Source organism: Rhinopithecus roxellana, chromosome 12, assembly GCF_007565055.1.
Source record: "Rhinopithecus roxellana isolate Shanxi Qingling chromosome 12, ASM756505v1, whole genome shotgun sequence".
NCBI lineage: Eukaryota > Metazoa > Chordata > Mammalia > Primates > Cercopithecidae > Rhinopithecus > Rhinopithecus roxellana.
This window is the reverse complement of record NC_044560.1, coordinates 132595499-132620211: the sequence shown is the minus strand read 5'-3', so window position 1 is coordinate 132620211 and position 24713 is coordinate 132595499. Positions and strand designations below refer to the sequence as shown.

The following is a 24713-nucleotide window of genomic DNA, read 5'->3' as shown; positions in this document are numbered from 1 at the left end:
GGTAACCCAATCCACAGCCTGGTACCTCCCACACTGTCATTTCTGCTGCATTGCAGACAGAGACGTCCAAACAGCTATGATTGTGACTTAGTTTCCTCCTGACACCCGTGCCTTTCTCATGCTGCAAGGAAAGCTTGCTGGGAGGAGCATGGAATCTGGAATGAAGCCAGAGGGCAGAGCTGAAAGTAATCATTTAAATGCTGCAACTCAGAGATTCACACAGGAGACTGAACATAATTCCGAAGGGTCAACCAGAAGGAGAGAACAATGTCATCACTACCAGTGAGTTAAAAAGGCACAGCCTTCAATAACCTCAAGTCACCTAAACCAAGAAAGAAACGGGATGTTTTATGAGAGGAAAATATGAGCATTCCTACTGTGAATGCTTTACTGAGAGTCGTGGGTGTGTGAGGCTATTGTAGGGTGTGGACCTTGAGCCAGTGTAACCCTCTGTGAACATGTGGTTTGGTCCGATGATAGTGGACCCTGCTGAGATGATGTGACTTTATGTGGGAGGTGGACAGACCACCAGGACAGGCAGGTGTGTGATTGAGTGTAAGTGGGAGAGTGTGCTTTGTCCTCCTGTCTGTGATGTGAATGTATGTGTGAGCACAGCCAGACCAGTGCATGAGCATCTTTATGTGTACAGTGAGCAGGTGTGTGTGACTCAGTGAGTGGCGTGGCTCTGTGTCTGTGGGTGTGTGTGCTGGAATGTGACTGGGTGTTTATCTGGGAACATGCATGTGGTCCTCTGCGCATGTGAAGGTTTCCCCCCACACACAGCAGCACCTCTGATGAAGCAGCTGTGTGTTTTTTCATGTGTGTCAATGAGGATCCAAAGTGGCTTATCTGGTGGGGATCTTGGGGATTGTGAGTTACCGAGGATTTGTTTCAGATCACTTTTGAGAGTGGAATGTGTGATCAGTAGATGTCTCTTCCCAGTAAGTGTAAGGAAGAGAAATGCAGACTATGGGGGCGATGGTTCCTCAGCTGGGGACTGCACAGAGTGACCACTGGCTTTTGCCTCCCAGGCTCAGCTTCCTTGTCCTCATCCCAGCACGTTCTTCCCATTGTGGAACAGGAGGGTGTGCAGATACTGATTTGCTAGAGAAAGACATTACAGACTGTAGTTTCAGAGACTGAATCATATAAAATATCCACTGCAAGCTCTGTCTGAACTGAGACTAAACTCAGACAGAGCTTACAAAGTGGATATTAATCAACCCAGCAGCTGGGTTCACTGGCTTATGGCCATAATCCCACCAATTTGGGAGGCAAAGATGGGAGGATAACTTGAGGCCAGAAGTTTGAGACCAGTGTGGGAATCACAGTGAGACCCTTTCTTTGAAAAACTTTAAATATCAGACTGTCAGAGTGGCAGGCACCTTCCGCCCCAGCTACCCAAGAGGGGGCAGATGTGTGAGGATCACTGCAGCCCAGGAGTTCGACGTTTCAGTGAGCTATTATCACACCACTGCATGTCAGCCTGGGCAACACAGCAAGACCCTATCTCAAAAACACAGAAAAATCATCAACCACTTGTAGTCATCGTAAAAATTAATCATTCCCTCTAGTTATGTCCCTGACCCACAGGCTTCATTTGTGCAAGTACTGGGGCTGTGCTCTCAGTAATGTGTGCCCCTTCTGGGAAGGACGTCCATTGCCCTTGGTGATTGTGATGCATGTGCCTCCCACATACAGGGGTTTCCTATGTTTTTTTTTTAATAGAATTTCCCTCTCCCTTTCAACAAGTGTTATTTCTCACTGGAGTGAATTTTTAAAATTCTTATATTCTCAAGTCTTGTTTTTATTTTCAGAGTTGGAAATAAAGAGAGGTCAGTGTTACAGGAGGACTCCCCTGTTCTGTTAGGTCACCTCTACCAGACCCTAAACATGACAGCAATTAGGGTAAAAGTTTTACACATATTATAACTCCTCTGTTATTGAGAACACCTTAGAAAGTAGGAATTATAATAATATAAGTATATTTAACAATATAATTATAACCTTATAATCCTCCTTGTCCTGGGGAAACTGAGGCAGGGAGAGTTCAAGTAATAGATCTAAGACTACACTGCTAGTATAAGGCAAAATGAGGACTGGAATTCAGGCATCCTGGCTCTGAACAATTGCTCGTACCTATGGGTCTGCCATATCTTCAGGAATATGGAGCCCTGACTGTGGTAGGGTGAAAGGGGAGAGGCCTCTGAGTCTGCCCTGTGATCTCGAACCTCCTGCACCATGGGAATCTGTTACAGGAGGGGAGGCTGCACCTGACCCTTTAGCTCTCACTCACTCTCCATACCCTGGCAGGTACCATACACAGTGCCTGTGTCCTTCTCTATTGGTTCCTGCGTGATAATCAGAGGGAGACCGAACCTCTCTTTTGTGTGAGTAATTCATTGTCCAACGGAGGGATGGAGAATAAGGGAGAATACTTGCTAAGGGTTTGACGTTATGTGGGAGTGATATGGAAATGACTAGTTGGCAGGATGGAGGCCCCATGCAGGTGCAGGTCCTGGAGTCCTTCCAGCACCAGGCATGAGACCTGCAGCAACTGCATGTGGGTCAGCCATGGGGACTAGGGGAGGAGGACACTCAGTGGGTTGGAGCTGTGGCTCTTAATCAAAGGGCATAGAATTTTCAAGGAATAAACAATTCATAGGCCTAGTTCAGTGACTGGGATTCAGTTTTCATTTGGGGATGAGGAGCACAGCATCTCCCTGACTGGGGCCATGAGGAGCTGAAGCATCCCCACAGGGACCAGGCCTGCAGTACCATCAGGGAGACTTGCCCTGGGTAAATGGGGAAGGGATTTGTGTATGTGTTGAGTATATGTCTGCACAATGGAGGGACCTGCCCAACATGCTGTGTGCTTTGCCCTCAGATATGCCCCACAGCTGGAGGTGAATTTCTACACTGAGATGGATGAGGACTCAGATGCTGCCTTCCAATTCCGAGTGCACTTTGGCTGTCGTGCCGTCATTAACAGTCGTGAGTTTGGGATATGGATGTGTGAGGAGAAATGCTACAATGTGCCCTTTGAAGATGGCAAATCATTTGAGCTGCGCATCTACGTGCGTCGCAATAAATACAAGGTGAGCACCCCAGGAGCTTCCAGCCTTTGGCCTCTGTGGGCTCCCAGGCAGCTTTCATTGACCTGGAGCCACCAGTCCCTATGCTTGCACTGCCGTCCTCAGCTTTGTCCCAAATTTGACCAAGGTCAAGGTCGGCTCACCTGCCATTTCTCCCAAAGTGGAGAATCTTCTCTGTCTTTTCCCATAGTGATAATTTCTACTTATGCCATTATTTCAATTTTCATTTAGCTGAATGTATACAATATACTTAAGAAAAAAGTGGTTTTAATCATTCAAAAATTATGACTCCATCTCACTTTTAAGCCCCAGTTCTACCAATAAGAACAACATTACCAGAGCTCTGCTCTCCTTCAGAAAGAATATTTTTATTTTATTTTATTTTTGAGATGTCTCATTTTGTCATTTAGTTTGGAATGCACAGGTGTGATCACAGCTCACTGGAACCTCCACCCCATGGATTCAAGTGATTCTATTGCCTTAGCCTCCCAAGTAGCTGGAATTACAGGTGCGTGCCACCACAACTGGCTAACTTTTGTATTTTTAGTACAGATGGGGTTTCACCATGTTGTCCAGGCTGGTCTTGAACTCCCAACCTCATGTGATTTGCCCACCTTGTGCTCCCAAAATACTAGGATTACAGGGGAAAGCTACCATGCCCAGCCCTTCAGAGGAAATCGTCTCCTATGAAAGCATAGATATGTCTATTATTTCATTGGTTTTTAAGCAAATCCTGGTATAAGTTGCTCTACACATTATGCTTTAAGAACTAAGCTGAATTTTTGTCAAAGAATATATCTTGAAGATATTATCAATCTATGATGCCGCTTCAGTTTTTAAGGATTGCATAATATTGCATTAAAAAAGTTTACCCAAAATTACTCAACTTGATTCGTTTTTGGGCATTAAAGTTGTTTCCAGTATTTTGCTTTCACGAATGATACTTTCTAAAGCTTTCTAATCAATCCTTTTGTCATTACCAACCTCCTTATACTTATATTGGAAGATAATTACAAAAAAAATGAAAAAACTTGTTCAAGAATGTGTGCATTTTAGATTTGTTAAATTAATACTGAAAAGGAGACTTTCTCTATAACCTCAATATAAAAAATATATCCATACTTTCTGGCTTTCTCTAATGAGTAGGCCAAAACATTCACATTTTAATCAGATTCAAGTGAGGGATGTTTCCCTATGCTTAGAAGTTGTTGAGGATAATATCCTATCACATTAAATGTTAAGAGAAGCAGATGAGGCTGGGCCTGGTGGCTCATGCCTGTAATCACAGTAATTTGGGAGGTTGAGGCGGGTGGATCACCTGAGGTCCGGAGTTTGAGACCAGCCTGACAAACACGGAGAGACTCCGTCTCTACTAAAAATACAAAATTAGCCAGTTGTGGTGGCGCATAACTGCAATCCCAGCTGCTTGGGAGGCTGAGGCAGGAGAATCGCTTGAACCTGGGAGGCAGAGGTTGCGGTGAGCCGAGATCACACCATTGCACTCCAGCCTGGGCTACAAGAATGAATCTCTCTCTCTCTCTCTCTCCGAAGAAAGAAAGGAAAGAAAGAAAGAAAGAGAGAAAGAGAGAAAGAAAGAAAGGAGAGAAGAGAAAAGAGAGTAAACGAAGAAAGAAAGAAAGGAGAAAGAAAGAATACAGAAACAAAGAAAGAACGAAAGAAAGAAGAAAAAATAAAGACTAAGGCAGGGTGTATGAGGAGGGATGTACTCCGGAGGAATGCAATCGTAGGACTTAGGAAGGATGAAGGACTAGGAAGAAGGAAGTTGTTGAAGATGGGGCCGGGCGCAGTGGCTCAAGCCTGTAATCCCAGCACTTTGGGAGGCTGAGACGGGCGGATCACGAGGTCAGGAGATCGAGACCATCCTGGCTAACACGGTGAAACCCCGTCTCTACTAAAAAAATACAAAAAACTACCCGGGCGAGGTGGCGGGCGCCTGTAGTCCCAGCTACTTGGGAGGCTGAGGCACGAGAATGGCGTAAACCCGGGAGGCAGAGCTTGCAGTGAGCTGAGATCCGGCCACTGCACTCCAGCCTGGGCGACAGAGCGAGACCCTGTCTCAAAAAAAAAAAAAAAAAAAAGAAAGTTGTTGAAGATAATATCCTATGTTATACAAGACCCGTTCTCTTTTAACTCTCTAAGAACCCTGGGTTTCATTCTTTGCCACTACCACCTCGGATGTAGGCTACTTCAAAGAGAAACTGTGCAATTTTCAGTAGTGAAAGGGAGGCACAGTTCGTGGAACTGAAAAGTATGCACTTCAATGAACATGGTCTAGCACTGACCCTGTGGCAGACCCTGTGCGAGATGCAGGGTCTCGTGTTCCTGAGACACAGTCCCTGGAGATGAGGATATTCCAGGTTAGAAGGGAGGCTGAGTAACAGGGACTGTGTGACACAGAGTGTAGAACTTCACTACAGAAATGAGAGGAAACATTAGAAATAAAGTGAGCAACTGTCTCAAACAGGCACAAAATGCAGCCTGCAAACAGAAGTGTGTCTACTATGTGTACTTGTATAACTAGGAATTTTCTTGGGGAATGTTATTGGTACTAGGGCAGAGTAGAGAAGAGCTGAAAACTTGTTGGGTGGCACATTGTCTTTCTGATGCATTTTTCCTCTTGTAGATAAAGGTAAATGGCCAATGCATTTACAACTTTGTCCATCGACTCCCACTAAAATCTGTGAAGATGGTGCAAGTGTGGAGAAATGTTTCCCTGACCAGAGTGCTTGTCAGCAATGGATGGAGATGATCACACTTCTCATTGTTGAGGAATCCTTCTTTTTACCTGACCATAAGATTCCCAGAGGCTGCTAAAAGAATAATCTCTCCTAACCCCTTCCCCTACACTTGGTCATTAAAGCAGCACCAAACTGAGCATGATTTGGTTCTTGCTTTAAGAGGGGAAAAGGGGAAGTTGTCATCCCCAAGAAGGGCCAGGGCATTCTATCAGAGACATCATGAAATCAAAGGGGGGATAAACCTTCCTGTGACATAGGGAGTGAGTGACAAGGTCCCTGGAATGTCTGAGAAGACATTGGAAACAGCATCCTTTTGTAGGACGTAGTTGACGTCAGACAGCCTCAACCAAAATACTTACCCAATTTCAGATGACTCATGGCCCTTAAATGTTAGGTAGCTGTTTACAGTCACACGGGTGTACCTAGTGGCTTTAGGCAGAACCTGAAATTTGAGGACAATCGTGGGATTTTTAAATTTTTTTCATCGTTCTCAGGATGCTTATTGTGCATAAACACTGTGCTTGGCTTTGTGCGGGCTGCTGTGAAGGAAGTGAAGGAAAAGATGACAAGCTTTGCACGTGAAGTTTTCAATCCAAGTAATAGAGGATCACTGGAGCCCAGCGTTTTCCCTTAAAGAATCCCAATTATTCTTACTTGCAAATATTTGAAGATTTTTTCATTTTATGTGGGCAGAATACAGGGATTTTTCTTTGGAAATAAATGGTCATGGTTTTAGATCAGAGAACATGTAGATTATTATTGGAATAGACATAATTCATGCAGATGAACATAGTGAGCAGACTCTGTGTTGCTGCTGTCATCTTGATCATTCTCATCGTCTCTCCCCATGTTCATTGCAACAGTTTCTGCAACTCCAACCTCTCTCATGGGTATGCCTCTTTCCTCACCCCTCATTTAACCTAACATCCAGATACTTTGAGATGCCAACGTACAGTGAATGACACTCTTCATGCATCTCTTCCTTGTTTCATTCCAGTATGGAATGAAATTCCCTGCCCTCTCACTGGAAACTCTTGTGTTCTGATGAGGTACACTCTCCTCCTTACACCTTCCCTGTCACAGTCTTGATCCCTTCTCTTTCTGATAATGGATCATAGACCCTATCACCAGCATGGAATTTATTTTTGGAGGAATTATGTACTTTGTGCTCTGAGTGGATGAAAATTATCCTGGAACCCCTGGCTTCCTGTGCAGAAAATGACTTGGAGTTCACATCGACTTGCCACTTGCCTGGCACCTATTTTATTTGAATAACCGATATAATTTTACATGACGGCCCTGCTAGGCAAACACACAGTGACTGCCCTTTCTTGAATGATATTCACCAGCTCATTGCACTTACTACGGGCCATTCATTACATTCATCTTTATCTCAGCTACTACTCTTTGCTCATGGTGGCCAGAAATGACACCTCAGATGCAAAAAGATGACATAGAATCCAGGGTCAATGTTCAACTTACAATTTTTGAATTGCCTCTGAAAACCTACTCAACATCTATCTTCATCTTGCTTAATCCAAATTCATAATCTTCTCCCAGCAAATAGGGCATTGCTCAAAAAGCAGAAATTCAAGTTCAAGTATACATGTGCAGGTTTGTTATGTAGGCAAACCCCTTGTCATAAGTGTTTGTTGTACAGATTATTGCATCACCCAGGTGCTAAGCAAAGTACCCAATAGTTTTTTTTTTTTTTTTTGCTTTTCTTCCTGTTCCCACCCTCCACTCTCAAATAGGCCCCAGTGTTTGTTGTTGCCTTCTTTGTGTTTATGAATTCTTATCATTTAGCTCCCACTTATAAGTGAGAACATGCAGTATTTTTTTTCTGGTCCTGCATTAGTTTGCTAAGGATAATGGGCTCTAGCACCATCTATGTTCCCTCAAAAGACATGAACTTGTTCTTTTTCATGGCTGCATAATATTCCATGGTGTATACGTACTACATTTTTTGTATTTAATCTGTCATCGATGGGCATTCATGTTGATTCCATGTTCTTGATATTGTAAATAGTGCTGCAATAAACACTTATGTGCATGTGTCTTTATGGTAGAATAATTTATATTCTAACATTTATATATATATTTTTGTCTCAATAATTTTTTGGGTACAGATGGTTTTGGTTATAGGGATACGTTCTTCGGTGGTGATTTTTTTTTTTTTTTTTGGAGACCGAGTCTCACTCTGTCGCCCAGGTTGGAGTGCAGTGGCTGGATCTCGGCTCACTGCAAGTTCCGCCTCACAGGTTTACGCCATTCTCCTGCCTCAGCCTCCTGAGTAGCTGGGACTACAGGCACCCGCCACCTTGCCGGGCTAGTTTTTTTTTTTTTTTTTTTTTTTTTGTATTTTTTTTAGTAGAGACGGGGCTTCACCGTGTTAGCCAGGATGGTCTCGATCTCCTGACCTTGTGATCCGCCCGTCTCGGCCACCCAAAGTGCTGGGATTACAGGCTTGAGCCACCGCACCTGGCCTCTCTTCGGTGGTGATTTTTAAGACTTCTGTGCACCCATTATTCAAGTAGTGTACACTGTACCCAATATGTAGCCTTTTATCCCTCACCCTTCTCACCCTTTCCTCAAGTCCCCAAAGTTCATTATATCATTTTAATCACTTTGCATCCTCAGGGTTTAGCTCCCACTTATGAGTTAGAATGTACAGTATTTAGTTTTCCATTCCTGAGTTGCTACACTTAGAATAATGACCTCCAGTTGCATCCAAGTTGCTGCAATGACCGTTATTTCATTCTTCTTTATGGCTGAGTAGTATTCCATTGTGCATATTTACCACATTTTCTTTTTCCAGTCATTGGTCGATGGGCAGTTAGATAGGTTCCATATTTTTGTAATTGTGAATTGTGGTACTGTAAACTTATGTGTGCGTGTGTGTTTTTCATATGACTTCTTTTCCTTTGGGTAGATATCCAGTAGTAGAATTGCTGGATCAAATGGTAATTCTACTTTCAGTTCTTGACAGAATCTCCATACTCTTTTCCATAGTGGTTGTACTAGTTTACATTCTCACCAACAGTGTAAAAACATTCCATTTTCACCACATCCACACCAACATATATTCTTTTTTGATATTTTGTTTATGACCATTCTTGCAGGAGTAATATGGTATCGTGTTGTGATTTTAATTTGTATTTCCCTGATGATTAGTAATGTTGAACATTTTTTTCATATGTTTATTGGCTGTTTGTAAATCTTTCTTTTGTCTCCATGCTGAAATTTTATTTTATTTTTAGTTTTTTTCGAACCTGTTAATTCGGTTTATTTTTTTACCCCATAACTTATTGCAGTCCAGGTGGTATTTGATTACACGAGTAAGTTCTTTATTGGTGATTTGTGAGATTTTGGTGCACCCATCACCCAAGCAGTATACACTGCACCATATTTGTAGCCTTTTATCCCTCGCCCCCTCCCACTCTTCTGCTCAAGTCCTGAAAGTCAATCATATTATATTTATGCCTTTGTGTCCACATAGGTTAGCTCCCACATATCAATGAGAGCATATGATATTTGGTTTTTCATTCCTGAGTTACTTCTTGTAAAATAATAGTCTCCAATCTCATCCAGGTCTGATAATTCATTCCTTTTCATGGCTGCATGGGATTCCATTGTATATATATATCACAGTTTTTTAAATACATTTATTGATTGATGGGCATTGGCTTGGTTCCACAATTTTGTTTTTATGGATTGTGCCACTATAAGCATGCAGGTGCAAGTATTCTTTTCAAAAATTGATTTCTTTTCCTCTGGGTAGATACCGCGTTAGTGGCATTGCTGGATTGAATCGTAGTTCTACTTTTAGTTCTTTAAGGGATCTCCACACTGTTTTCCATTGCAGCTATACTAGTTTACATTCCCAAGAGCGGTATAGAAGTGATTCCTGATCACCATATCCATGTCGACATCTGTTTTTTTTTTTTTAATTTTCTTAAATTATGGCCATTCTTGCAGGAGTGAGCTGATATCACATTGTGGTTTCGATTTTCATTTCCTGAATCATTAGTGATGTTGAGCATGTTTTCATGTGTTTGTTAGCCATTTGTATATCTTCTTTTGAGAATTGTCTATTCATGTCCTTAGCTCTCTTTTTGATGAGATTTTTTTTTCTTGCTGATTTGTTTGAGTTCCTTGCAGATTCTGGATCTTAGTCTTTTGGTGATGCACAGTTTGTGAATATTTTTTCCCACTCTGTGAGTGGCCTGTTTACTCTGCTGATTATTTCTTTTACTGTACAGAAGATTATTAGTTTACTTAAGTCTCATTTATTTATTTTTGTTGCATTTGCTTTTGGGTTCTTACTCATGAATTCTTTGCCAAACTCAGGGTCTAGAAGAGTTTTTACTCAAGAAGAAAAGAAGGTTTCTTCTTGAATTTTAATGGCTTCACGTCTTAGATTTCAGTCTTTGATCCACCTTGAATTGATGTTTGTATAAGATGAGAGATGAGGATCCAGTTTCATTCTTTTACATGTGGCTTGTCAGTTTTCCCAGTACCATTTATTGAGTACAGTTTTCTTCCCCTACTGATATGGTTTGGGTCTGTGCTCCTCCCAAATCTCACATCAAATTGTAATCCCTAATGTTGGAGGAGGGACCTGGTGGGAGGTAATTTGAAGGTGAAGGTGGATGTTCCCCTTGCATTTCTCATGATAGTGAGTCAGTCCTCATGAGATCTTGTTGTTTAAAAGTGTAGCACACCCTGCTTTGCTCTCAATTCCTCCTGCTCCCTCCATATCAGATATGCCAGCTTCTCCTTCACCTTCCACCATGCTTGTAAGTTTCCTCAGGCCTCCTCAGCCATGCTTCCTGTACAACCTGTGGGCCTGTGGAATCGTGAACCAATTAAAAATTTGCATCAGCACTGCCTGGATGTGAGACATGAAGTCAAATAAGATTATTTTGGAGCTTTAAGATTTAATGACTGCCCTGTTTGGTTTCAGACTTGCAGGGGCCTGTAGGCCCTTTGTTTTGGCAGAAGTTTCCCTTTTGAAAAGGGAGTATTTACCCATTGCTTATGCCTCCATTGTATCTTGGAAGTAATTAACTAGTTTTTCATTTTACAGGCTCATAGGTTGAAGGGATTTGTCTTGTGTCAGATGAGACTTTGGACTTTGGGATTTAGAGTAAATGTTGAAATGAGTTAAGACTTTGGGTGACTCTTCAGAAGGCATAATTATATTTTGCAGTGTGAGAAAGACATGAGATTTGGGAAGGACCCGGGGTAAAATGATGTGGTTTGGGTCTGTTTTACCGTTCAAATCTCAAATTCTAATCTCCAATGTTGGAGAAGGTGCCTAGGTGGAGGTGATTGGATCATGAGGGCGGATTTCCCCCTTGCTGTTCTCATGACAGTGAGTGAATTCTTAAAGATCTGGTTGGTTAAAAGTGTGTAGCCCCTCCCCTGTTGCTCTGTCATTCTCCTACCATGTAAGACATGCCAGCCTCTCCTTCACCTTCTGCCATAATTGTAAGTTTTCTGAGGCCTCCCCAACCATGCTTCCTATACAGCCTTTGGAATTGTGAGCCAATTATACCTCTTTTCTTTATAAATTTCCCATTTTCAGGTTCGTTCTTTCCTTCCTTCCTTCCTTCCTTCCTTCCTTCCTTCCTTCCTTCCTTCCTTCCTTCCTTCCTTCCTTCCTTCCTTCTTTCCTTCCTTCCTGCCCTCCCTCAGGTTCATTTCTTACTTTCGTTCTTCTTTCTTTCTTTCTTTCTTTCTTTCTTCTTTCTTTCTTTACTTCCTTCATTCCTTCCTTCCTTCCTTCCTTCCTTCCTTCCTTCCTTCCTTCCTTCCTTCCTTCCTCTTCTTCTTCTTCTTTCTTTCTTTCTTTCTTTCTTTCTTTCTTTCTTTCTTTCTTTCCTTTCTTTTTGACAGAGTTTCGCTCTGCCACCCAGGCTGGAGTGCAATGGCATGGTCTTGGCTCACTGCAACCTCCACCTCCTGGGTTCAAGTGATTCTCCTGCTTTAGTCCCCCTAGTAGCTGGGATTACAGGCATGCATCATCATGTCTGTCTAATTTTTGTTTTTGAGTAGAGGCGGGGTTTTACCGTGTTAGTAAGGCTGGTCTCAAACTCCTGACCTCAGGTGATCCACCCACCTCAGCCTCCCAAAGTGCTGGGATTACGGGGGTGAGGCATCACGCCCAGCTTCAGGTATTTCTTTACAGCAGTTCAAGAATGGACTCATCCATCCACTTGATGTTTTTGTATGCTTTGATGAAGATTCATTGGCTGTAAGTATCTGGCTTTATTTCTGGGCCCTCTATTCTGGTTCATTGGTCTACATGCCTATTTTTATACCAGTACCTGCTATTTTGGTAACTATAGCCTTGTAGTATAACTCGAAATTGTGGAATGTGATACCTCCAGATTTATTCTTTTTGCTTAGTATTGCTTTGGCTATATGGGCTGTTTTTTGGTTTCATGTAAATTTTAGGAATATTTTTTCTAGTTCTGTGAAGAATGATGATGGTATTTTCATGGGAATTGCATTGAATCTGTAGACTGCTTTGGGCAGTATGGTCATTTTCACAATATTTATTTTATTCATTCATGAGCATGGGGTGTGTTTTCATTTGTTTTTGTTGTCTATGATTTTCGAGACAAGCTCTGACTCTGAGGTCCAGACTGGAATGAAGTGGTGTGAACATGGCTGCTTGTAAACTCAAACTCCTGGGGTCAAGTGACTCCAATTTCATGAACCCTGAGGGTAGCCTCCAGGAGTTAGGATATGATGATACCCAATTGCTAGTGACTACTCTTTACCGAAATGACTATGTGAAAGCAAACATGCATGGAGGAAGAAAGGAAAACAAATCTCCTATAATTTTTGTCATATAGGCTTGTTTACAAACTCAGTAGGCAGAAAGCAGTCAATGACCTGCTGACATGGGGGTACAAAAGGCCACCCTACTTAGGTGGTGGCAGAGTAGAACTTCTATCAGTCTTATGGATCTGAAGATATAAAAATTGTAGGTTGGTGTCTGCCAAATGGCAGGGAGAGTTAGGCTTCTAGTTCGAGCATTGAAAGGGATATACCCTAGTGCAGGGGTCCCCAACCCCCAAGCCACAGACCAGTAAGGATCTGTGGGCTGTTAGGAATATCAAGTAAGCATTACCTCCTGAGTGGCCTCCTGTCATATCAGTCCGGGCATTAGATTCTCATAGGAGTGTTAATTAGAAGTTTACAGCCAGAATTCCACATTGTGGGTGCCACAGTGTATAGTTTTATTGCAAATAGTAGCATGACTATAACAAGTCCCACAAGAATGGTGTAGTAAAAAATTTTTGTTTAAAACTTTTCTTGCCAAAAGAAAACATTTCACTTTGTAAATTTACAGAGTTACAAGTGCAATTTCATGTATAATTAAAATTTCCTGCAAATATGCGTTAAAAAGAAGTTAATTTGTTGGCAAATTTTGAGAGGAAAGGGCAGAAATGACAAAAAGTATCTGTCGAGGTAAAGGTGGGACTAAGATGGGTAGCCCTTACTCAGTTACTTAATTTTTGTAATTTTTAGCTTAAGATTTTCTATTTTTCCACACTGATATTCTGGACGTTTCTCTGGGCTGTTAGGAGTTGCTCCCTCAGCTTTTTAGGCTTTGATTTGCATGCGGTATATTCAGCAGTTGATTTTTGTAACATATTGCCAAGAGGGTTGAAAGAAGCACAGTGTAGGGCCCTTCCCAGCTTGGCTTAGGGAAGGAGAGACTTGACAGTTTTTATTAATACTAAATTTCCTGGGTTAAATAAAGATGGTTTTATTCCCCGGAGCTGACCTTTTCCTAGTTGTGTTAATGGCTTGAGAGTTCCTTGCCTCTGTCTTAGCTGCATGATTAGCTAATTTATTTCCTTTGACTACCTTTTTTATTTTCTTTTGATGTTCCCTACATTGCACCCCTGTTATTTCTTATGGAAGAAAAACCGAGGATAATAACCTGCTAATTTCCTGGTGATATTTTATGAGAGATTTATTAGTGGTAAGAAAATGCCTTTCCTTTTAAATGGCAGCATGAGCATGGAAAATTAGGAAAGCACACTTGGAGTTAGTAGAAACGTTAGCTACCATTTCCTTACTTGATTTAAGTGCTCTTGTAAGAGGTATTAGCTTAGCTAATTGAGCGCTTGTGCTTGGGGAGAGTGACTACTGCTTATCCTGCCTTATGTGCTTCTTGCTTTACTGGCTGTTTGCTAGCTAAGAGCTCTCCTTAGAGGACAGTGATCCTGCCACATTATGTGGGCTGTAAACAGCTGAATTATTTCCTAGGGTTAACTTGGAGGCTTTTCTGTCTAGTAGAGCTATTATGACAATGACTTGGAAGCATGTGTAAATAGGTTTTTCTAACTACAACTAAGGTTGAGAAAACTACTGGATTAGAGTTTTTCTTGAGATGCCCTTTACAGTTGTGCTTTGGGAAGAGGGGAGGCCTGCAGAGAAGAGACAAAAGAGAGACTGGCTCTAGTGTTTAGAAGAGGTTTAGTTTCCTTCTTTAATTTTCAGAATCATCTGGAGCTCCTGTGCTCTATGACAGTTTGAGCTGCTGGAGCCAAGGTGTGAGCCTTCAGACACATCAGTCCTGCTGGACCATCCGTGAGACTGATTTTTGAACTCAGTGACCTCTGCCTCTGGGGGCAGTTCTGTTTTCAGTGGTTTTTGCCATAGCCTGTACACGATTGAGGTTGCTTTATCTGGCTGCCTGGGTATTACTTTTAAAAATACCCTGGCCTGCTATGCCAACAACAACTAGTGGATGCACCTTGGGGATTTTGGACTTTACGGGCTTGGAAAGCTCCTGCTGGATCCTCTGTTCTTCTGAGCGTTTCCTCTTTTTTGGTGCCTCCTCCTGGTTCCTGTTATAAAAGACCAAAGTGACCAACCTCAAGAAATTCTTAAAGGTGCTGTTTGGCCCTATAGCTTGCTTTTGTAATTTCCATTTAATATTGGGAGCTGCCTTTGTAATAAACTTCCTGTTCAGTATGAACTGTTCCTCCACTTAATTAAGGGATAAGGAGATGTACTCTATTAGTGCCTCTCTTAACCTTTCCATAAAGGCTACAGAATTCTTATCTGGCTTTTGGTTCATTACAGAAAGTTTGGAGTAACTGAGAGCTTTGGCTCTGGTTTTCCATAGGTCTTTCAAAATGTGTATTAAAAAGTACTTCCTTTTCCTATTCTATTCTATTGAGACAAAATGTGTATTAAAAAGTACTTCCTTTTCCTCTTCTATTCTATTGAGACATATTGCTCATCTCTAAATTATCTGCTGCTTGCAGAACTACCTGCTTTTTAGCCGCAGTGAGGGTTTCGTTTAGGAGCAGCTTAATGTCCCTCCATGTGAGGTTAAACACCTGAGTTAAATTTTGGAAAGCTTCTGTATACCTATTAGGGTTTTTAGAAAATCAGCCTAAGTTTGCTTTTATTTGCCTAAGGTTTTGCTATGAGAAGGGGACTTGAGGGGGCCCCAAATAAGGGGAATCCTCAGATGGTTCCCCTAAAAGTTGCTTTTTAAAAAAAATTTTTTTTGGAGAACTATTTTCCCTGGGCCTGCCTGATATGGTTGCTTAAAGAGCTGGATTGATCTTATACGCTTGCAAAGGTTTAGTAAAAATGCCACGACCTTGCACAAAAGAAGATGAGTTGTTTTTCTCTTTAAAGTTTTGAGGTTAAGGAAGAGTCAGTGTTTTAGAGTGCCCTCCAGTGGAGTGCAAGCTGAAAATAATTTGTTACCCATTTAGAAAAAGAAGCAAAAATAAAAGTGTCCTCTTAGTCTCCTTCCTTTTCATATGACCCAGAGTGGAGAAGAAGACAGGCAGGGTCCTTCAAATACTTCCCCTCCCTGGTTTCTGGATCCCAGCACCATGTTAAATGTGCCACCCATGGTTTTAGGCGTGGTTCTCTAGTCCATGGAACCGGATGAATTAAGTGATGATGCTAACCATGCTTTCCCATGCAATCTTAGCTTGTCTGACGGGTGTGATTTATCTTTGATTTCCTAAACCTGTGTGATTTGCCTGGCTCCCTAAAAAATGGATCTCTGGAGAGACTGCCACATTTTGGCAAGGCTCCTTTAATGGAGGCGATGTGCTAGATTGCCTACTATTATGACCCATGCTAATGCGCTTACTCTAAAAAAAAAAAAAAAATTCTGATTAACTTTCAAACTTAAAATCCCCTTACTAATGAAGTACTATTTTAATTGGAGACAGAATAGGTGCCTTAAAAGAAGGTAGGAACCCAATGGCCGTTTTCCCACTGACGGGACAATATCGGGAGTAAAATCTGGCTGCAGAAAAGATCTACTCCTGACTGTTGAAACCAGAGTTTCCCATCCACAGAAGTAGCAGTAGAAAAGTGCAAAATGGAAAAGTCGTGAAGCTGCAACGTACTGCAGAGAACCAACCAACCATGTGTCTCATGAGGAAAATTTTTGCTTCCGCTAGGGGGCGAGGATGGCTTAGAAATACCATGTGCCCGCCAGAGAAACCTTAGAGAAACAGATGTTTATTGAGTTGCTGCCTCCCTTGATTCGCCACCTTCTCTAACAGACCGATTTCCCTGAACTGTAAAGATTCCTGCACATTAGACACATGCACAGAGAGAGTAAGAGACCACGGATAGAGAGAGAAAGAAAGTTTGGCAACAGGATAGCTGGAAAAGAGTCTTGAGATTAAAGGACAGATTTAAAGTTGAGATCTGCTCCAGACTCATCAGTTTCATGAATGAATTCCCGTTCCCAGCCAAAGTACCAAAATGACATGGCTCTGATGACTGGAGGGACACCAGGGTCCTTGGTCTCACACTGAGAGGATTAACAACATGGGCACGCTCAGAATGGTTTTAAGGAGTTTAAAGTTTAATAGGCAAAAAACAAGGAAGGAAGAAGACAGCTCCCCTGTATAGAGACAGAGAGAGGGGGATTTGAACAAAGAGAAAACCTCGTGTGCAGCAGAAAAGTGGCCGCTTATATTGGGATTCTGGAGGAGGCAGTGTCTGGTTTTCATAGCGTCCAGCGACTGGTTTAACCAGGTGTGTCATTGAGGTAGTCCACAGAAAAACCTTACTTTCCCACCTTAGCTCTTTAATATGCAAATGAGGGTCGCCATGATATTACGAACACACGGTGTCATCTGGAGGTGGCCATGACACTTGGTACACCTGGTGACAAGGAAAAGATGGCAGGAATCGCCATATGGAGTGAACTCAGCTCCTAAAGGCCTGCATTTGTATATCAAAGCTTGCCAGCTGGGCGGGCCCTTGAAGCTGCCTTTTCTGTTAGAAAAGAAATGGTTTGAGGGTTGTTTCTTATTAAAGGAAAATTTTCACCAAGAGCCTTTACCCTTACTATCCGCCTAAAAATTATCTCTTAATAATTTCTGTATCACAAGGATGAGGAATAGTGTCCATGTAGGTTCTGAGAATAGAAAAACAGCTAAATCCATGATATGTAATACCTAAAAATAGCTTTGAAAGTTCCTATTTTATTGTGGCCAATGTTTGATCTGCTTTAAAAAGCTAGAGTGTATAAATATGCAATCATGTCACCTGCAAATAGAGACAGTTTGACTTCTTCTTTTCCTAATTGAATAACCTTTATTTCTTTCTCTTGCCTGATAGCCCTGGCCAGAATTTCCAACACTATGTTGAATAGGAGTGGTGAGAGAGGGCATCCTTGTCTTGTACCAGTTTTCAAAGGGAATGCTTCCAGTTTTTGCCCATTCGGTATGATAATGGCTGTGGGTTTGTCATAAATGGCTCTTATTCTTTTGAGATACGTTCCATCAATACCTAGTTTATTGAGGGCTTTTAGCATGAAAAGCTGTTGAATTTTGTTGAAGGCCTTTCTGCATCAATTGAGATAATCATGTGTTTTTTGTCATTGATTCTGCTTATGTGATGGGTTATGTTTATCGATTTGCATATGTTGAACCATCCTTGCATCCCAGGTATGAAGCCGACTTGATCATGGTGGATAAGCTTTTTGATGTGCTGCTAGATTCGGTTTGTCAGTATTTTATTGAAGATTTTTGCATTGATGTTCATCAGGAATATTGGCCTGAAATTTTCTTTTATGTTTTGTTGTGTCTCTGCCAGGTTTTGGTATCAGGATGATGCTGGTCTCATAAAATGAGTTGGGAGGATTCCCTCTTTTTCTATTGTTTGGAATAGTTTCAGAAGGAATGGTACCAGCTTGTCTTTGTACCTCTGGTAGAATTTGGCTGTGAATACGTCTGGTCCTGGACTTTTTTGGTTGGTAGGCTATTAATTACTGCCTCAATTTCAGAACTATTCAGTATTGCTAGTAATCTTGAAGTCACCTCATGTTATGTATGTGGAGGTACCAGAATAGGTGACCAATGGCCCTGGGAGACTAGAGAACTAATGCCACAAGATAACTTTACCATACCGAAGTTTATTACAAGGTTCAATGCAAACCCAAATGTCTGGTTATTAAAAACTCCTATCATTGGAAGATACTACATAGCACGATAGGGAAAAGACTTTCAGACTCCAGTGGGAGATACAGCCTGTCTAGGTCAACAATATTTTGAAGAGTCTAAGAGCAAGACGTAGTGGAGAAGCTTCTCAGACAATTCCTCTGTACCGGATTTTAACCCTCTCTCTCAGTTTCCGGGGCCGAATCAGTCATGGTATCAACTAGATGCTCCAAATGTTTAGAGAGCACCAGCAGAACTATAGTGGATCTGTAGGACAAAAGCCTATCAAGTATTGCCCGAGAAGTGGACTGGAGCCTGTGTGTTAGGAACAATAAGACCATCCTTCTTCTTGCTCCCACTGAAACAAAGGGAAGATTTAAGTTATCTGGTCTATAATAAAGAAAGAAAAAAGACCAAAAGAAATGTCTTTACTCAGACAAGTACTGTAAAAAAGATAAACACAAACATAAAGAAGGACATTAAGATAGGTAACTAGAAAAATAACAAATGGCCTCCTAAAAGAATTATCAAATACTATGGGCCAGCTACATGGGCCCAGGATAGATCATGGGGCTACGGCACCCTTATTTACATGTTAAACTGAATTATAAGATTGCAAGCAGTACTAGAGATCCTAATCAATGAGACAGCCCGAGCCTTGGCTCTATTAGCCGTACAGGCCACTCAAATGAGAGATGCTATATACCAAAATATGGTAGCATTAGACTATCTCCTAGCCTCAGAAGAAGAAGCTTATGGTAAGCTTAATTTAACCAACTGTTGTTTATAAATCGATAATAATAGAAAAGCTGTTATGGAAATTACTGCCAGAATGCAGAAGTTAGCCCATAACCCAGTCCAGACTTAGTCCAGGTTAAGTCCGAACTCACTTTTTGGAGGATGGTTCTCATGGTTTCGAGGCTTTAAGACCTTGATAACTGGTTTTGTAGCTATAATTAGAGGATGTTTAATACTGCCTTGTCTTTTACCTCTCCTCATCAGAAGCATCCAGTGTACTATTAAAGCAATAGTGGACTGAACAACTACCACCAAAATGATGGCATTACAGAAATCCAACCAGTCCCCCAGGAAGAGTATGTGCCTACACAGGAGGAAATAAATGACTGTGGTGCTCTTTATTAATCTACATTTATGGGGAGCACCAAAGGTGGGGGGATGAAGACGGAATTCATGAGTTTTACAAGTATAATCAAAGACAACCAGAAATTTTTACTTTTTCCTTCAAAAGCTAAGTGTAGTGTAGCACCCCAGTAGTCTAAGTTAGAGAAAAATACCATCTGCCCGTTTTGCCTTCTGTGCTCCGTGAGCCTTATCTGTACTTGCTAGTTTCACATTCCCTGAGGTTCAGCGAGTTCCTGCTTCACCTCCCTAGCACAGCTGCAAAGTTACAAGGTTGATACAAAAACATGGTTTCCCAAGGATGTAGAACGCATAGCAATAGATAAATATAAAAGACTGATCAACTGCCTTTGTTCTCGCTTCTGTAAGTAGGCTTCGCGTCACATAGCTCCAGGCCACTGACTGCTTAAAAGATGGCTGCTTTTTTTGTCTGGGGCTCAGGCTGTCCTGGATGCTAGTCATACTGAGCCAGGTAATCACCTTTTAATAAAGACCTTTCCTGAACTCACTCTGTTCTGTCTCTCCTATCTCTGATTGTCCCACAACAGAATATAAATCATTCTACCATAAAGACACATGCGCATGTATGTTTGTTGCAGCACTACTCACAATAGCAAAGACATGCAATCAGTCTAAATGCCAATCAATGATAGACTGGATAAAGAAAACTGTGGTACATATACACTATGGAATATTATGCAGCTATAAAAATAATGAGATCATGTCTTTTGCAGGAACAAACATAATAGGTCAGACCTGATTCTTGACAGGCAGCCAAGAATTATAGAAAATTAGAGGCCATAGTTAAGTATTCACTCTCTACTAAGGCCCAGTAGCAAACTAAATGCTTTTTCTCACATGGAGAGAGGTTTTCCACGAAGGATGGCATGTCTTTGCTCCACATCCTCAGGGTCTGTGCTATGACTCACCTGCCAAAGTTTCCTGCCAAAGTTTCCAAGAGGATCTCTACCTGCCACTGCCACTTCTTTCGAGGAGCATAGAATTTTCAGGGAATGGACAACTCATAGCCCCAGGTCAGCGACTGTGGCTCAGTTTCCATCTGAGAATGAGGGGGCAGAGCATATCCCTCCCTGGGTGGGCAAACCAGGAGCTGAAGCAGCCCCACAGGGATGAGGCCTGCAGTATCACCAGGAAGGCTTCTGTCTACCCTGGGAAAGGTGGGAAGAGATTTGTGTGTGTGTCTTCTGTGTGCTCTACATGGCAGGCACCCACCCAACATGTTTTGTGCTTTGACCTCGGTAAGAACCCACAGCTGCGGGCTGATTTCCAGACTGGGTCAGATGAGAAGTCAGATGTTGTCGTCCATTTCGAAGTGTATTTTGGGAACTGGGTGGTCACGAACAGCATGTGTTTGGGGCCTGGAAGCGTCAGAGAAAATCCGAGGATATGCCCTTTTAAAATAGCAAACAGTTTGACCCGCACATCTCAGTGATGGACAATGAGTACCAGGTGAGCATCCCAGGGGCTTTCAGCATCGGCCTTGCTGGGCTCGCAAAGCAGGAGGCAGCTCTCCCTAAGCTGGCCCCAAGAGTGCCTTTGGGCCCATCTCCCATTACTGCTCTTGCCCCAGGCTTTTTAATCACCGAGCACCCTCTGCTCGCACAGCCATCCTCAGCTCTATTCCAAAATTTGACCAGAGTCAAGGTCAGCTCACCTGACTTTTTTCCCAAGGTGAAGAATCTCCTCTGTCTTTTCACATAGTGCTTGTTTCTACTTATGCTGTTACTAATATTTTTATTTAGCCAAAGGGATGAAATATGCATGTAAATAAAATAGTTTCAGTAAGTCCAAAATTTAGTCTTTCTCTCCCAATTCTACTCCCCAGTACAGTAGTATTACTGGCTTCTCTACTCAAATTACAGGGATAATCTGCTTATGGAAATAGATAGACTTACACTTTTGTTTCTTTCTGAACAAATGTACTTTAGGAACCGGGGTGGACTGGTTGTCAAACATATTTTGCAAGTTCACCTATTCATTGTGCTGCCTCAGTTTTTAAACATTGCACAATATTCCTGTAGAATCGTTATCCAAAATTATTGAACTTGATCTTTTTGATGGGCGTTCAGACTGTTTCCAGTATTTTGCTCTCACAAATGAGGCTATATTAACCTTTCTAATCAACCCTTCTTTGTTATCAAGCTCCCAATAGTCGTATTAAAGGATAATTACAAAGAAATAAAATAATTGGCTCAAAATTGTATGCATTTTAAATTTTATTAACACCAGAAAATTGACTCTCTGTATAGCTTTAGTAATAAATAATATTCCTGACCTTCCTGACCTTTTCAAATGGGTAGACCCAAAGATTAACATTTTGTTCAGATTTAAGTAAGTAATCCTTTCATATGTTTATCAGTTGTTCAAACTAATATACTATGTTTTGCAATACCTATTCTGTTTTTTCTCTCTAAAAACACTTGGATTTCATTCCTTACCACCCTCTTGGTAGCTCTGGGCAACACCAAAGCAAAAAGGGGCCATCAGTGGCGAGTGACAGTCATAGTTTGTATAACTGAAAATAATACATTCAATGAACATGATTGATTACTAACCCTGTGTGAACCCCTGTAAAAGATGCAGGGATTCAAGTTCATGGCTCAGGGTCCCTGGCCATGGGGATCTTCCAGGCTATAGAAGAGGCTGAGTAAACAAGAACTGTGTGACAGAGAGTGGTAGAACTTGGCTGGATGTATGAGAGGAAATGTTGGAAATTAAATGAGCAACTGTCTGAAACAGGCATAAATTTAGTCTGTAGACAGAAGTTTGTCTCCTGGTTTCTGATGTATAATTAACACTTTTCTGGCTGGTTGCTATAGGCACTAGCACTGAGTGGAGATAAGGTAGAAGCTTGTTTTGTGGCATGCTGTATTTCTGATGCATTTTTCCTCCTGTAGGTAATGGTAAATGGCAAATAGTGTTACAGTTTTGCCCATCAACTCCCACCATGTTACATGAAGATGGTGCAAATGTGGCAGGATGTCTCCCTGACTTCAATGTGTGTCTACGATTCAGGGTGATGTCCACACTCCCTGTTGTTGAGGAACAACAGAAACTTCCCATTTCTCTGTGACTGTGGTATTCCCAGAGCCTTCTAACAGAATTATCTCTGCTCACACTTTCTTATACACTCGGTCATTAAAACTTCACTGAATTTTCCATGATCTGGTTCTTACTTTAATGGGGAAAAAGGCAAGGTGGCACAAGGACACAAGTGAAACAGGCAGTGAGTCACAAGACCACCGGAATGTCTGAGATGACAAAACAAACAATATCCTCTACAGCCCGTACTTTACGTCAGACACTCTGAACCAACATTTTTTCATTTTAGATGACTCATTGCAGTGAAATGTTAATTATCTGTTTACAAACATACAGGCATAATTGGCTTTGGGGAGAGACTTTGTAATTTGAGGAAAGTTAGGTGAAATATCTTAATTCTTCACTCATCCTAAGAGTGTTTCTTGTGTCTTGAAACTGCCTAGATTTGTGCGAAATGCAAGGAAGAAATTGAAAGAAAAATTTGAGAATGTTTACCTCTGAAGTTTTCAATCCAAACAATAGTTTGAATCACAGTTCAATGATTCCCTCTAAAGAATCCATTTTTTCAAAAGAATTTCCATATTTCTCCATTTTGTGTGGGCAGAATTGTGAGATTTCTCTTTGTAAACAAATGGTTATAGTTTTAGATCAGAAAATAGGTGTTGTTTTTGGTGGAATGGACACAATTCATACACATGGACACAGTAAACAGATTCTGCTTTGCTGCTGTTACTGTTGGCATTACAGCACAGGCAACCTCCCAACAAATGTTGGCCTAAGTCGATCATTTATTCTGATTTCTGCCAGCTTTGTAGGATTAGTGGACTCATGTAGGTGATAGGTAAGTGTGGCTTAACACCTGAAGGCTGTTTATTTCTTTTCCTAACTCATTTCCACATTAACGCCTTGAATTTACTGAAATCATAATCAATGATTGGCTTCCACCAATGAAAGGCGTCCAAAAGTCTCATGAAGAAGGTGCAAGGCATTGTAGGCCTTAGCTTTGAAACGCAGACAGTGTGACTTCTATGACATTGTATTGATCGAAGTGTCAGACAAAAAAAAAAAAAAAAAAAAAAAAAAAAAAAAAAAAAAAATTAAGGGGAGGGAACTCCACAAGCTGTGGTTATTTTGAATTGTCATCATCTTGGGGCCAGTTTTGAAAATGAGTTCCACTTAGCCCCCACTGGCTCATACACTTCCCACATCCCCAAAACACTTACCTTCTAAAAACCCCAGAAACCAATACAATACAGCAAGAGGCTCAGACTGAAGTTTATTCTTTTGTTATATAACTCAGGACCTGGTGTTTATGAGGTGAGAACAAATTATCAGGTGCACTTTCTCTCAACATGTTCACTAAAGGAATAAATTATCTACCCTATACAAATCAAATGCACAATACTGAAACAGACATAGGAAAAATGCAATGAACATATCTATTTGATAGTGTCCACAGAAAATAAGCAGTAGTCACTGGTTTATATCATTGCTGAAACCAGCCAGATGCCTAAATTCTTTTCTACTGGGAATGTTTGTCTGCAGTAATTGACTCCACCCTCCATTCTCAACTTCTCAGAATTCCCACCAAGATGGCAGAATCACAGCCCTATTCCCTCTACAAGAGCTGTGATTATCTGCTTCACTGAACGTCTGGAGAACCACTTTGGAGAAACAACATATTGCCTAAAAACTAATGAATTCAAATTGAAGAGGGTTCCATCAAATGGTCTCTCTTCCACCGGGCTCATCTCAGGCATCATTTTGATCCTCCATATCCTCTCTCCCCGTGTTCACTGCAGTAGCTCGTTCAACTTCAACCCTACTCATGGGTATGGTTCTCTCCTTAGCCATCTTTAACCTGACATCCAGACAGCTTGAGGTGCCAATGCACAGCTAATCATGCTCTGCACACCTTTCTCCCTCTTTCCATTCCAGTATGGAACAAAATTCTCTCCTCTCTCACTGGAATCTCTTGGGTTTTGAATATGTACGCTCTTCTTTGTACACCTTCAGTGTCTCAATCTGGGTAACTTTTATATATTGATAATGGATCATAGACCCCAAAACTAGCATGGAATTAATTTCTTGTGGAATTAAAAAATTCTTGCTCTGAGTAGATGAAAATCATCCTAGGACCCATGGCTTGCTGAGCAGAAAATGCCTTTGATTTCATATTGACTTGTCCCTTGGCT

General features: G+C 41.5%; 1 protein-coding gene across 1 annotated transcript; it reads left to right on the top strand.

The window, feature by feature from the left end:
* The first annotated feature begins 267 nt into the window (after positions 1-267).
* Positions 268-5865, top strand: LOC104676188 (placental protein 13-like). Its single transcript, XM_010380954.2, has 4 exons — positions 268-282; positions 2314-2390; positions 2888-3098; positions 5740-5865. Exons 1-4 carry the CDS (start codon positions 268-270, stop codon positions 5863-5865), a joined length of 429 nt encoding a protein of 142 aa, XP_010379256.2.
* Positions 5866-24713: the final 18848 nt, after the last annotated feature.

Coding starts and splice junctions, on each gene's coding strand:
- LOC104676188 (XM_010380954.2), top strand. Junction 2,391..2,887: donor AGACCGAACCTCTCTTTTGT/GTGAGTAATTCA, acceptor CTTTGCCCTCAG/ATATGCCCCACAGCTGGAGG. Junction 3,099..5,739: donor TGCGTCGCAATAAATACAAG/GTGAGCACCCCA, acceptor TTCCTCTTGTAG/ATAAAGGTAAATGGCCAATG.